The sequence below is a fragment of the Stegostoma tigrinum genome, chromosome 15 (assembly GCF_030684315.1).
Source record: "Stegostoma tigrinum isolate sSteTig4 chromosome 15, sSteTig4.hap1, whole genome shotgun sequence".
Classification (NCBI taxonomy): Eukaryota; Metazoa; Chordata; class Chondrichthyes; order Orectolobiformes; family Stegostomatidae; genus Stegostoma; species Stegostoma tigrinum.
This window is the reverse complement of record NC_081368.1, coordinates 47,199,618-47,214,438: the sequence shown is the minus strand read 5'-3', so window position 1 is coordinate 47,214,438 and position 14,821 is coordinate 47,199,618. Positions and strand designations below refer to the sequence as shown.

Sequence of the window (14,821 nt, the reverse complement as noted above, 5' to 3'; positions counted from 1 at the left end):
GGTGTATGCAGCCACAGCACTGTGCTCCTGAGGAGTTAATACTGTGATGTTGAGCTAAGTTTCAATGTGCGTTATGTACTGCACGAATAACCTGGCAGAGGAGTGGGACGCCTCAGCATTCCAGTGACATCACCAGCCCACTGGGGTAATGATCATGTGGTGTTTACTCACCCAAAATCTGTTGTTTGCTTTCTGTAGTCAGCCCGCACTCAAGCGATCCCTTCTGTGTCCCAGTGCACAGTGCTTGCTTGCCACGCCTTGTCACTGTACAGCAGGCTTCAGTTATCGGGTCAGAGTGCACCACATCCTGATGTCACACTTGGTATGTCAGTGCTAAACTTGCTCAGTAAGCCACATCACACTGCACATCCTGTCTCATTATTGCCCCCAACACACACACTCCACCGATGGAGAAACACACAGGTGTCAAAAGACTATGGAGACAGGGTTCTGTGGTTTGATAAAGAAATAAAATATCAATAAAAGATGGATTGAAAGGGCTCAGCAGAGTACTACCAATGATTTGGGGCACCCTCTTGGTCCATGTACCAATTTCGGGGCACCAATTTACATTTGTCCATTTCTATTTTAGCCTTAAGGTCTTCAGGTCAATTAGTAAACCAACTTCCGTTTTAATGATTTCACTACCAGCACAATACAGGTGGAAGTATGTTTAGCATTGTGTCAGCGGGCAAATGTGATTTTTTTTTAATATAGTTTTACTTATGTTATTTGTAACATTGTGAAAGCATTCAAATAAACAAGGTTTGATTTCAAAAACTGGAACAAGTTTTTGGTTTTCAGACTGTGCACACCCAGCAGGGAAGGGGAAGGGCCAATGTTAGCTTACCCCTCCCAGCTGAAACGGCCTTCCTAGGTAAACATGTTACGCAAGTGTCTGTCTGTGTGCAGCTTAGGCTGTACGCATTGAAACAGCAGGAAGCAGGCTGCTGGCCAAGTTTCTCATAAGGAGGTTAAGTCTCTTTGTCGACTTGCACTAAAGCTGATTTAATCGCATCTTACCCAAGTAGGGGAAAGATTGCCAATGGTGCCCTCTGCTGCTCATGTTGCTTTAATTCCGTAAAAAAGGATAATTTTATATATGTCATAAAATCGATTCTTTGATAATTGGCTGAAGAACTTGTTTTCTAAGGAGTGATATTTCAGTCATATCGCTTGCCTGGTAGGTACACCTGAGACAAGGGTAGGGGTTGGGAGTGTGTGTATATGCGTGAGAGAGGGGCTGTTTAATTTTCACTCTGTCTTTCATGCCAGTCCATTTACCCATTTTGAATCAGTCAATTCAAGTGCCTGTGAATCTAAACAGAACTCCTCCTGTAAAAGAAGAGAGGGAAGAAGAGAAAGGAGAAAGTGAGAGTAAGCGCATACTCCTTGTCTTACTGTTCTGGCCTCTGTAGTAGCTGCAGTGTCTCATTAGGCTGTATGTACTGTTCATTGGTCCTAAATGACCATTATTTTAAATAATCGTTCAGTTTGAGAAACATGCCTTGGGCTGAGATGTTGGAACCGAATCCATTACTTTTTCCTTGAGCTTTTGCTTTGCCACAACAATGAGAGAAAAATAGACCATTTTGCCTCAGTTCTGATGAAAACTGCTTAGTCCTATGGTCACAGAAGAGATTGTGTTATTCTTAACCTGCATAAGTGTTGCATGTGCATCATAAGAAGATTCTACATCAAGTTAATGAGTAATTTCTTTATGACATTAAAAGTGTGACTCATCTCTCAATAACAACCGAAACACACATCCTGCAAAGTTGGACTATGGTAGACTGTGCCATTGGATTGATTGTCCTAGAAGGATGGGTTAGAATAGCAATACTAATTAAAACATTGCTTATGGCTGTCTTTGTTGTGCAGAGCCCGAACGTTCTGTGCAAGCCCACCAACTTTGGAATCTCCAGTGGTGTTGCAAATGGTTTTGAATTGAGCGATCTTTTTAGGGAAGGAGGGGACCATCACTGAAGAGTTCTGGGAAGAGGTTTTTTAAAATATCCTATCGCAGGATATGGGTATTGCTGGCTAGGCCAGCATCTATTCATTGCTTATTGCCGAGGAGGCAGTTGAGACCCAACCCCATCACTGTGGGTCTGGAGTCACATGTCGGCCATACCAGGACAAGACGAAAGTGTTTTCCCCTAAATGACATATAGAAAATCAGAAGGTTTTTTCTGACAATCAATTCATGGTCATCTTCTTTTTAATTCCAAATATTTATTGAATTCAAATCCCAACATCTGCAATGGCAGAATTTGAGCCAGTGTCCCCAGAACGTTTCCTGGATTAATGGTCTTGCGATAATACTGCTGGGCCATCACCTCGCCTCTCACTTGCAGTACCTTCATCTAATTAGGTTGGAGCGAAACCTTGAACCTGTAGAAAACAAGATCCAAGCATTTTTAAAGTATATCTGATGGCTCCATTCATCTGAGAACCTCACCCCTGACAAGGTACTTTGTCCTTCCATGTGAGGATAACTGTGGCACCTCTTTCCTCCTCCTCCTCACCTTGCATTGTTGATTTTGGAGATGTTCAAACAGTGCAGTTATTTCTACGGAGGCAATTCCTAGCTCACTTCTCAATCTCATGTCTGCAGAGTGCTGCCTGAATGCTCAAAGGCCACTCCGTAGAGAGCTGATCAATATTCAAGGTTTTAAGTTGGTGAACAGCGAAGGGATTGGTGGATTTAAGACTTGAATCCTCTAAAACCTGATCAGTAGCTCAACTAGGACTGGAGAGACAAGTATTGGATTCAATTTATGGGTTTTCCAGTTGATCTATTTGGTATAACTGTGGACGGTAGTTGAGTGATACTTGTAAACTTGAATAGTTGATCACCATAAAGGCAGCAAGACGGATTATATGTTGCAGATGTCAATGTCGACACCACTGTGATCCATGGCAGCCATTTCAAGACCAGCATCCCTATTGTTCTGACGAAGGTGCACTAAACTTGAAACATTAAGTTTGGTTTCTCTCTACAGAAGCCGCCGGACCTGAGTTTCCACAGCAATTTTAGTTTTTTACTTGCAGTTGTTGCAGCTGGAGAGAACAGGAGCTACACCATTCGGATAACTTTCACTTGAATTGTATTGCGATTGATGCACGGGCAAATCCTATAGCTAGGGCTATAAAGAAGGCTTGAAACAAAACAGTGAGGTGATAGGAAAGGCTGATGTGAGGGATACTTGGAATGTTTAACAAGAAAAGCACGGCACTAAAGTGGTGCAGTGACCTGGGTGGTGACACCCAGAGAGTTTTGGGAAGATTTGTAGCTCAGGTTGAGGTTCTGGATGTGAGTTTGCTCGCTGAGCTGGAAGGTTAGTTTTCAGACGTTTCGTCACTTTTTTTTTTAATTTGAAAAAATATACTTTATTCATAAGATGTACAAAAAATAAAACATATTTATACACCTACCCAGTCATGCAAGCCGCTCCAGGTTACCCAGTGGGTACATACACCAACTAAAGGAAAAAAACAAAGAAGAAAAAATAGCAAAGCAAATACCCCAGCAGTCGTCTCCCCGCACAGTCCCCGTTGGCCCCCTGACCAGTTGGGGAAGGCGCCAGCTGGGCCCAGTTACCAGATAGGGTCCTTTTTCCTATTCTGGACGAGGGGTTTCATACAGTGGTCTTTCCCCACAGCGCCTTGGTGGCGGCTGCCCCAAGCTTTAGTGCGTCCTTCAGCATGTAGTCCTGGACCTTGGAGTGCGCCTGTCTGCAACACTCGGTCAGGGTCAGTTCTTCCAGCTGGTAGACCAGCAAGTTGCGGGCAGACCAAAGAGCGTCTTTCACCGCAATGATGGTCCTCCAGGCGCAGTTGATGTTGGTCTCGGTGTGCGTCCCGGGAAACAGCCCGTAGAGCATGGAGTCCCGTGTCACGGAGCTGCTCGGGACAAACCTCGACAAATAATACTGCGTTCCCCTCCAGACCTCCTGCGCATAGACACACTCCAGAAGGAGGTGATCAACAGTCTCGTCCCCCCCGCAGCCACCTCGAGGGCAGCGTGCGGTGGCGCAGAGATTCCAGGCATGCATAAAGGATCTCACTGGCAGAGCCCCTCTCACTACCAGCAAAGCAATGTCCTTGTGCTTGTTTGAAAGTTCTGGCGATGAGGCATTCTGCCAAACGACTTTGGCAGTCTGCGTGGGGAACCACACGACGGGATCCACCCTCTCCTTTTCCCGAAGGGTCTCGAGGATAGTACGTGCTGACCACTGCCTGACGGCCTTGTGGTCAAAGGTGTTTCCCTTCAAAAATTTCTCCACAAAGGACAGGTGGTACGGGACGGTCCAACTACTCAGAGCGTTCCGCGGCAACGAGGCCAGGCCCATCCTTCGCAACACCGGGGACAGGTAGAACCTCAGTAAGTAGTGACACTTGGTGTTTGCGTACTGAGGATCTACGCACAGCTTGATGCAGCCGCACACAAAGGTAGCCATCAGGGCGAGTGTGGCGTTCGGTATGTCCTTTCCCTCATTTTCCAGGTCTTTGTACATGGTGTCCCTGTGGACCCGGTCCATCCTCTACCCGCAAATGAAGTGGAAAATGGCCCGGGTGACCGCAGCAGCGCAGGTCCAGGTAATAGGCCAGGCCTGCGCCACATACAACAGTACCGAAAGCCCCTCGCACCTGACAACCAGGTTCTTACCCGCGAAGGAGTGGGACCAGAGCATCCACCTGCCTAGCTTCTGCTTCAGTTTGGTGATACGCTCCTCCCAAGTCTTATTGCACGCCCCAGCTCCACCAAACCAAACACCCAGCACCTTCAGGTAGTCTGTCCTGACGGTGAAGGGGATGAAGAAGCGGTCATCCCAGTTCCCGAAGAACATGACCTCGCTCTTGCCCCTCTTGACTTTGGCACCTGAGGCCAGTTCAAACTGGCCGCAGATGTCCAACAGCCTACTCACCGACCGACGATCGGTGTAGAAGACGGCGACGTCGTCCATGTACAGAGAGGTATAGACCTGAAGGCCTCCGCTGCCTGGGATTGTCACGCCCTTCAGGCTCACGTCCTTCCTGATGGATGCGGCGAAGGGCTCCACATAGCACATGAACAAGGCAGGAGAGCGCGGGCAGCCCTGCCTGATTCCAGATCTGAGGGGAAAACTGTCCATTTCCCACCCGTTGATCGAGACTGCGCTAACGATGTTGGTGTAGAGCAGCCGGATCCATTGCGGATGCCCTCCCCGAACCCCAATTTGGAGAGGCTGTCCCTCATGTAAGCATGAGAGACCTATTCGAAGGCCTTCTCCTGGTCCAGGCTGACGAGACAGGTGTCCACCCGCCTGTCCTGCACGTAGGCGATCGTATCCCTGATGAGCGCAAGGCTCTCAGCGATCTTCCTGCACGGCACAGCACAGGTTTGGACAGGGTGAATCGCCGACTCCAGGACAGACCTGACCCTGTTGGCTATGTCCTTGGCCAGGATTTTGTAGTCCACGTTCAATAGTGAAATGGGACGCCAATTCTTAATTTCTTCCCTCTCCCCCTTCCTCTTGTAAATGAGGGTGATGATGCCCTTCCTCATGGACTTGCACATTTCCCCTGCCCGAAGCGCACTATCGTACACCTCCAGCAGGTCCTGGCCAACCAGGTCCCACAGAGCGGAATACAGCTCAACCGGTAAGCCGTCGCTCCCGGGAGTCTTATTCCTCTCCAAGGACTTGAGGGCTCTGGTCAGCTCGTCCAGGGATATCGGCCGGTCCAGCCACTCCCTCATGCCGTCGTCTAAGACCTCCGTGATAGATGACAGGAACGACTCAGAGGCCATGCTGTCCATGGGCTTCATGTCGTACAGTCCGGCATAGAAGGATCTGCTGATGCTCAAAATGTCGGGCCGAGACGACGTCACCGAGCCGTCGCCCTCCTTCAGCCGGCTAAGCACAGAGCTCTCTTTGTGCACCTTCTGAAAGAAGAAACGCGAGCACGTCACGTCCTGCTCCACGGAGCGGACCCTGGTCTGGAAGATTATCCTGGAGGCCTCCGCGGCGAAGAGCGAGGCTTGCTGGCCCCTCACCTCACGGAAGTCCTCCGTGACATCGACCCCCATCAACTGCAGAAGGAGCAGGTTCTGCACCCTTTTCTGGAGTCGCGACAGCTTTCCCTGCCTCTCTCTCGCCTTCCGAACACCCTTGAAGACAAAGAACCTCTTGATGTTCTCCTTCACCGTCTCCCACCAGTCGCCCAGAGACTCAAAGAGGGGTTTCACGGTTCTCCAACAGGCGTACTCCCTCTTAAGCTCCTTGACGTTCTCTGGGGTCAACAGAGTCATGTTGAACTTCCACGTCCCCTTGCTGGCCGGCTGGTTGTCCTGTAAGTGACAGTCGGCCAGCAGGAGGCAGTGGTCAGAGAAGAACACTGGCTCGATGCCGGTGGACCTGACCGAGAACGCCTGTGACACAAACAGGAAGTCTATCCTTGAGCGGATAGACCCATCTGGCCGCGACCAGGTGTATCTCCACTGTGCTCCATCTGCAGGGGTGCTGAAGACGTCGAGCAGCTTGGCGTCCTTCACTGTGCCCATCAGGAATCTGGACATGACGTCCAGTTGACTCCCCCCACCCGCTGTCCCCACGCCGGATCTTCCATCTGCATCGATGATACAGTTGAAGTCTCCGCCTAGGATGACCGGCCTGGACGTAGCCAGCAGGGGTGGAAGCCGCTGCAGGACGGCCAACCGCTCACTCCGTACCACTGGAGGGTACACATTGATCAGCCTCAGGGGAGCCACTAGGAGGCGCTCCCCCCACCACCTCCTGAACTTGAGAGATGGTGAAGTTGCGCCCCCGCAGCAGAATAGCCAGGCCCGAGGAGCGACAGTCGTTACCCCCCGAACAGATCGAAGGCCCACAGGTCCAGGCGCCGGACCATTTCCCATACCCGCTGAGGTGCGGTATCCCACACTCCTGCAGAAACAGGAGGTCCGCTTTGATGGTGGTCAGGTAGGCCAACGTGGATACACATCTTGCAGTGGACTTGACACTGCGCACATTAATGCTCGCAACTCGTACCCCCATTGTGGGCAGTGACCGCAGTACCCTCCCCAAGTCCAAGGTCCAGCCCCTCCATCTGTCCCTTCATGCCCATTGCCCGGGCTAACCTCTGGACGCTCTCCGGGCTCAGGAAACCGTCCGTGCTGCCTTCCGGGTGGCATCCCCCCGTCAGGGGTGCGGAGGCAGGTGGGTCCGGCTCTGGGTCAGGCTTGGGATGCATTGTTTCCTCCTTCCTGCCTGGAAGTTCCGGGGGGCCCTCCAGTGCCCCAGCGGCACTTGACTGGGTGTCGGAGTGAGCCTCAGGACGCCTCCCATCACCTGGAAGCGGGGTGCTGCTTTCCTTCTCCCTCGAGATCTTTAACTTCTGCTTCGGGTGGGCCCTCTCCGAATCCCCCTCGTCAGAGGAGCTCTTATAGCCCCCCTGTAGCTGCCTCTTCCCGCCTGATGGTTGCGGTTCCTGGGCCTGTCGACGCACCTTCCTCCTCGCTTTCCGGACCGTCGTTCACTCCCCTGGGTCGCCTGTCACCGCCTCCATCGACTCCGGGTTGTCGGGGGGGAGCGGAGCCTGCAGGGGCGCTTTGCTGGCCTCGGGCCTATCCTGCGGGGCTGGGCCCTCCTGCACGACCCGGCCCTCCTGCACAGCAGTGGGGTCCTTGCTGGGCCCTGGTGCCACCTTCTCCTCCGTGGGGGCTGGCCCTGCATTGCCCCTACAGGCGACCTGGGCGTGGTTGGTCCCCCGCCGCGGGCATGCCCTATAGAGGTGGCCCGCTTCCCCGCAAAGGTTGCAGCTTTTCTCTTGTGGGCAATCCTTTGCAAGGTGTCCCTCCTCCCTGCAGATGGTGGCTTTGCAGTCGGCCGCCACGTGACCTGACCTACCACAGGCATGGCAGACTTTAGGTTGCCCTGCATAGGTCAGGTAGCCCTTGCTTCCGCCGATCGCGAAGCTGGACGGTGGGTGTACGACATTCCCGTCCGCGCCCATCCTCAGCGTCACCTTTACCTGCCTCTTACTCGTCCAGATGCCAAAGGGGTCCATGATGTCAGTTAGGTCCCCTTCGACCTTCACGTACCTTCCAAGGAAGGTCAGGACATCAACTGCTGGCACATGCGGGTTGTACATCCGTACAGTCACCATACGTCTCCTCTGCGCTGGCATCACAAACAGTGGGACAGCGGTCAATACAGAGAGGGGGCCCTCACCTCCTTTCTCCTTGAAAACCTCCAGGAAGGGCTCGCAAAGCTTGGCACTCCTGAAGGTTACATCGTAAAAACCTCCTCCGGGGAAATCCTGCAGGCAGTAAATGTCCGCAGCAGCGAACCCACAACAGTCCAACAGGACCCTCTTCACGAAGAAGGTGCGGTCCACAGGTGCACCTTCATCCAACTTCTTTACGGAAACACGGATGGTGTTCTGGACCCCCTGACCTGGGGCACGAGCACTTGCCGCAGCCATCGTTGCAGGTTGGCTGCTCCCCTGAACCAGCGTTAGGCCGAAGCCAGCATTAAGATCCACTGGTCGCAAGGGTGCACAGCCAACCCGACGTCCTCCTTTCACGTCCAAGACAGCACTCTCCTCCTCTCGGTCCACAAGAGAGTGGGTCTTTATTTTGTTCCAGATGTAAGCTGGTTCACTGAGCTTGAAGGTTTGTTCCCAGATGTTTCGTCACCATTCCAGGTAACATCAACAGTGAGCCTCCGACGAAGCGCTGGTGTTAATGTCCGCTTTCTATTTATCTGTTTAGGTTTCCTTGGGTTGGTGATGTCATTTCCTGTTCTTTTTCTCAGAGGATGGTAGATTGGCTCCAAATCAATGTGTTTGTTGATGGAGTTCCAGTTGGAACGCCATGCTTCTAGGAATTCTTTTGCGTGTCTCTGTTTGGCTTGTCCGAGGATGGATGTGTTGTCCCAATCAAAGTGGTGTCCTTCCTCATCTGTATGTAAGGATACGAGTGATAGTGGGTCATGTCTTTTTGTGGCTAGTTGATGTTCATGTATCCTGGTGGCTAGCTTTCTGCCAGTTCGTCCAACGTAGTGTTTGTCACAGTTCTTGCAAGGTATTCTGTAAATAACGTTCGTTTTGCTTGTTGTCTGTATAGGGTCTTCTCAGTTCATTAGCTGCTGTTTTAGTGTGTTGGTGGGTTTGTGGGCTACCCTGATGCCAAGAGGTCTGAGTAGTCTGGCAGTCATTTCCGAATTGTCTTTGATGTAGGGGAGAGTGGTTATGGTTTCTGGGCACGTTTTGTCTGTTTGTTTGGGTTTGTTGCTGTGAAATCGGTGGCCTGTGTTCATTGGTTACCTGTTCTTTTTGAATATGCTGTATACGTGATTTTCTTCTGCTCCTCGTAGTTCCTCTGTGCTGCAGTGTGTGGTGGCTCATTGAAATAATGTTCTCATGCAGCTTCGTTTGTGGGTGTTGGGATGGTTGCTCCTGTAGTTCAGAATTTGGTCTGTATGTGTTGTTTTCCTGTAGACGCTGGTTTTAAGTTCTCCTATGACTTTGAAAGTAAGTCAGTGCCAATGATGTCCACAGTCTGTGTGATTTGCACATTTTAAATCTGCTCAGAGGTGGAAACCTCCTTGCTACCTGAATCCTGCTGGTTAAAATGCTGAAGGCAGGAAAGTAGCAGCTTTCATAAAGCCCCTTTTCAAAATTATTGGTTCTGTTCTTGATGAGCAGATTGCTTTTAAACTCAGTCCATAGTTATTAATCACAATTGCCAATAAGAAATGATTTTCTTTTGGAATCTTTGCACAATAGTGCACTTTTGATGAGATTTAAATTGGATATAGTTAAGATGGAATTGGACAACATTTGTACAAGTTAGTGGGTGAAAAAGTGACTTTGTGCTACCATCAACTAGCGATGAAGAAAAGGGATGTATGATTTGAGGTAGGTATACCTGTATGCATACCTTTATGAATGAGTAACTTTGTGACTCTCTAAAATGTTAGGGAAATGCTTACATTTATTCTTCTAACACTTCTAGTGCATTGGTAGAGAATACTTTCCCATTACAGGTAGATCAAAATGTTCTGAAATTTTGATCATACCATTTATCTGCAGAACTGCAAGGTGCCTGAGTACAAAGTAAGTGTCGTCTACAAGGATTATAGAGGTATTAACAATATTGAAGTTACTGTTTTAGCTTAAACTCCAGTTTATATTTTTAGCTTTTACACATACTATTTATGAAGTCTGTGACCAGTTTCATTATTATTGAGTAGAATTCTGGGACTTTGCAGGTCAAATATTTCATATGTCACTGCTGACTCATTGTTTATCCTTCCCTCTGTTTATCCTATCCTTCCTAATTGATGCTGTAGTGTGATTCTTGGTGAGGGATTGCCTATATTGGCTTGCACAAGGCCTTTGTCTCAAGAGAGAGACTACAATGTGCAATGGTAGATTAACTCATGCTCAGTTCCACTCTGGTCTGATGTCTATCCACATGCTTATTTGGTCACTGTAGTTTTAAACTGCACACGCTTTCTCTTTATAATGGACCTTGCTTACATGTTTATTAAATTTTGCTACTATTAAACAGAACTACTTCAGTCTGTCAACACCAATAGGAATCAAGTTTTGGCTTCCTATTTTGATTTTTGGCTGGACTTCCTGTTCCAAAAGCTACCTGTTCAAATAATGACAGTCCACAATGACATTTGGATAAAGGAGTGTCCCAGCAAAATCCAGTTAAAGTCTGTAGAGATTTATGATTCGTGCAAAAAAAATTGAGGCTTACATTTCAGGCAAATTTGCAGTTATTCTGATCCAGAAAGAATTTTGCATTTGACATTAGGGGTTAACTAGCCGGAAGTTTGGCTAGACACCCAACCCACCTGTCTTTACTCAATGTGGAAGAAAATCATAATTTTTACCCAACTATCCAGTGAAGAGCCAGTGGGATCAGTTTGGCAGACGGTTTTGTCTCCTAGGCCTAATGGCAGGTTAGTTGAAAAAGATAGTTAGGAGTTTGCAGGCCTAGTAAAATGCCAAGAATGGAAGATTTAATAATAAAACAATGAGAATTGGAAGTGTAATGGAATAGGCTCCTGACAGATTGGTTACACGTCTAATGTAAACTAAGGCAAGGGAGAGAAGACCAAAATCTGTAAAGTGAACTAAAATTGGCTGTTTGGCTTCCCAGCACATCATACTTGTTACTTAAAACAGGAATTAGATTTAGTCAAAATCTGGTAATTGTAAACATGTTGACCATTCATTTTGGGTGTTTTCAGGCAACAGCATTCTTCTTTTTCTGATGAAGGGTCTCGGCCCGAAACAGCAGCTTTTGTGCTCCTGACATGCTGCTGGGCCTGCTGTGTTCATCCAGCTCCACACTTTGTTATCTTGGATTCTCCAGCATCTGCAGTTCCCATTGTCTCTGATCACCATTGTTTTGGTAATGACTGTCGATAAGCCCCTCTTCAATGTCAGGAGTTTCTTTCTGCTGATAGCTTTATTGAGTCCGGCTGTGTGTTCCTGGGAGAACTGAGAATTCTTGTGCATGGTGCGCACCACCACCAAGCGGTATGTAGGGATTTGGCCACAGTGTTGGAAGAAAGTCTAACAATGGTCTTTCTGGGAGTGTGGCGGAGGTGGGCAGAGGAGAATTGGCAAAGATCAAGCAAAGTCTTTTGTGGCAGGAGTTAGTTGGTGAGTGTGGGTGTTGGAATAAATGTTTGTGCCTGTGTTTAGGAAGAACTTATTGGAAGAAGCTGCAGCCCTGGCGAATTGTCAAGTAGACTAGAAGAAATGCTGTACTTGGTTTTTCTCTTACTAAATTTGAATGAGAGGTGGGGAAAGGGAGCAGCAGCTTTGGATGTTGGGAAGTAAAAGGGAAGGCAAGATCCACATTTATTGGATGGAAGAAGAGAGAGATGAGCAAGGAGTTTAGGAACCTACATCATGGTGATCTAATCGAATCTCACTTTGCTTTCCATCACAAAATTAGGAGCTTGCTAGTTATAAAACGTGCACTCTGTTTACCCACTCTTTGAGTGTAAAGGTTCTAAATTCCCCAAGACTTTGAGAAATGCTTCTATTTTTGAGAAGCAACACGTTTCAAGAAATACTGCAAATTTAAATCTAGTGCCTAAAACTGCAATGAAAATGATCTCAAACTTAAGATGAAATTTGATTTAAATCCCTCATTTGTGAATTGGGTGTAGTTTAAAAAGTAACTTTGTTTTCTCTTGAGCAATAGATCATTTGCAGCTACAGCTGGAAATATTTTTTAAAAGCTTAAAGGACAAATAATTAATTCCCTAGACCAACTATACAGTAGTTTTTAATGTAATGGAATCCTTTCCATCCATGCTCCCAATGCTCAGTACAGATTCCAAAGTTCAGGTAATTACACCAGTTAAAATATCAAAAGACCAAATGTAGAAAATCAGTCTTGTTCCTTTGGATCTTCCCTTTTCATTAGTAAATCACATGTAGGTTAGCTGACACAGCTAATGCCATACACATTGCCAACACAACTTGTCCTTTGCTTCCTCTGTCCTCACTGTCAAACGTCCCAACTCCACTTTGTCAGGTGAATCAGTGATCAACTGTGCTTCTGTCCAATCTAGGCTACTGCATCTGCTGCTCACATTGTGGTTTCATTTATAGTGGTGAGACTAAACACAGACTGGATGACTGCTTTGTGGAGCATTTTCATTCTGTAAGAATGATCCTGACTTTCCAGCCTGTGGCCATTTTAATACACCATTGTGCCCTCATACTAATATTCCCGTCTAAATCTTGCTCCCGAAAACCAGAATGCAATCTGTAGGAGCAGCAATTGATTTTCCACCTTGGCAGCTTACATCCTTCAGGACTCAACATTGAGTTCAACAACTTCACGCCATGAACACTCTCCTCCAATTTGGTTAGACGCCTTTCCTTCCCTAGTGTCTCCTTTGTACAGGTTTGCTCTCAGTGGGGTTGACCAGTTTTTATTTTTGCTATTGACAGCTATCATTAACATCTATCCTGCATCGAAATCTCTATTACATTAGCATCCTCTTTGTCTTTTGCTGCAGGCACTTTGACATTCTGTTTCACTGACTGCTTCTCCTTCTTTGCCAACAGCTTAGAAACCATTCTTCCAGACCCCGTCGGTTCCAAAGAAGAATCATTTTGGACTTGAAACATTGACTCTTTTACTGTGGCCATAGATGATCCCAAACCTAAGCTTCTCCAGCAAATCCTGTTTTTAATAGCTCTCCAGTATCTGAATTACTTTGCTTTTACACCTGTGTCCTGTACACTGTTTTCCCGTCCTAACCTTTTTAAAGCTCTTTTTTTGGATTGTGTCCTTTTCTAGGTTTCTTTTTGCCAGCTTTTCTAATCTTTCTAGATTTTCTTGTCTGTATTAGTTTATCTGTCGAGCAATCAAGCCATAAACTGGGATGCTTGCTGGGAAGCCAATAAAGTTGTGAAAAAGAGTCTGTTAACTCTAAATAGAATTAAGGTACAGGAGAAATTAAATATCAGAAAAGAAAAAAAAACTGCTGTGATAAAATAGTGAGCTTTGGAAGTTTTTAATCTACTTTGTTGACATTGGTTCATTTTTGTATCATTTCTGTAACCATCTTGCTGACCGTATAACTGCAAGCTGACTTACTGTTATATTCCAGTTGGTGGCAGTGTTGGCGAATGGGTAATTAGATCTGTTCCAGCATCCCCGCTCTGAGACATATTTGTGCAGTTGCAGTCATACAGAAGCAACTAGAACCCGAACCAGTGCAAACTTTCTGCTTTTGCTTAGGAAATACAGGCAACCCTTCAGATAGCTGCCCATGAGGAAAGGAAACCCGCTGCCATTCTGATTTTATTTAATGAAGTAGCTGAGATGAGACTTTTTGAAGAGCTTTTCATGTATAATTCCCCCGTTCGATGTAATGAAGGCATTAAGCAAACTTGTATTTCTCATTTCCTTGCTGGTTCTACAGTAATAACTGGATTTTATTTTGATTTGGAAGAACTTTGAATTTTTTTTTAAAGAAGAACAGTTTGGCACATTTTTACTCTCCTAACATGACATCCTTTGCCCCTCTCAGTGCACAGAGCATGCATGGAATTCGGCGGCTGCCAAGATCTGAGTCACCTGACCCCAAGAGAAGGCGTGTCCACCAGTGCGACTTCGAGGGCTGCAACAAAGTGTATACAAAGAGTTCTCACTTAAAGGCACACCGAAGGATTCATACAGGTAGATGTAGCTCCCAAAGTGCTGAATCCAGGCAATTTTTATTCCACTTGGTTTGATCATTAGAATCAACTAAATAAACAAAAAAAAGGCTTAACCCAATGAGTGAAAGGGGAGGAAGGCAGAAAAATGAATGAGGAAAGTCGAATCAGCCGCAATCCCAACTGAATGGCAGAGTAGGCCCAAGGAGCCGAGCGACCTACACCTGTTGGTTGTCTCATTCAGATTCCAGGAAAACACAGGTTCCCATTCCTGTTCCTGCAGAGGTTTAGGTGGCTGTTCCTTTGCTGTTTGACAAAGACCAGGCTTTTGAAATATCTTGTCGATCTAGCTGCTCAACTAAATGATATAGAGGTCATGTGTTTGAAGGAGTGTCAGTGGTGGGTGGGGACTTTTTTATGCAGAATTTTGTTTTGCACCTCTGATTCGCTGTTGTAGATTATTTTCTTGTCTTTTTGAGTCTGTCAATCACTGCAAGACTCTGGGCAGTAAGGGGGTGGGAAAACTGCTGACAGCCACCTCTGCAGGAACAGGAATGGGAACCTGTGTTTTCCTGGAGATCTGAATTAGACAACCGTCAGGTGTAGGTCGCTCGTCTCCTTGGGT

General features: G+C 47.3%; 1 protein-coding gene across 21 annotated transcripts in view; it reads left to right on the top strand.

Annotated features, from left to right (window-relative positions):
- LOC125458746 (Krueppel-like factor 8) overlaps positions 1–14,821 on the top strand; it is a 178,608-nt gene that overhangs the window by 148,570 nt on the left and 15,217 nt on the right. For all 21 annotated transcript variants that reach the window (XM_048544328.2, XM_048544327.2, XM_059651462.1 and 18 more), the window contains one exon: positions 14,070–14,218. In XM_048544328.2, the coding sequence (XP_048400285.1) occupies positions 14,070–14,218 (149 nt within the window). The remainder of the gene's footprint in view (positions 1–14,069; positions 14,219–14,821) is intronic.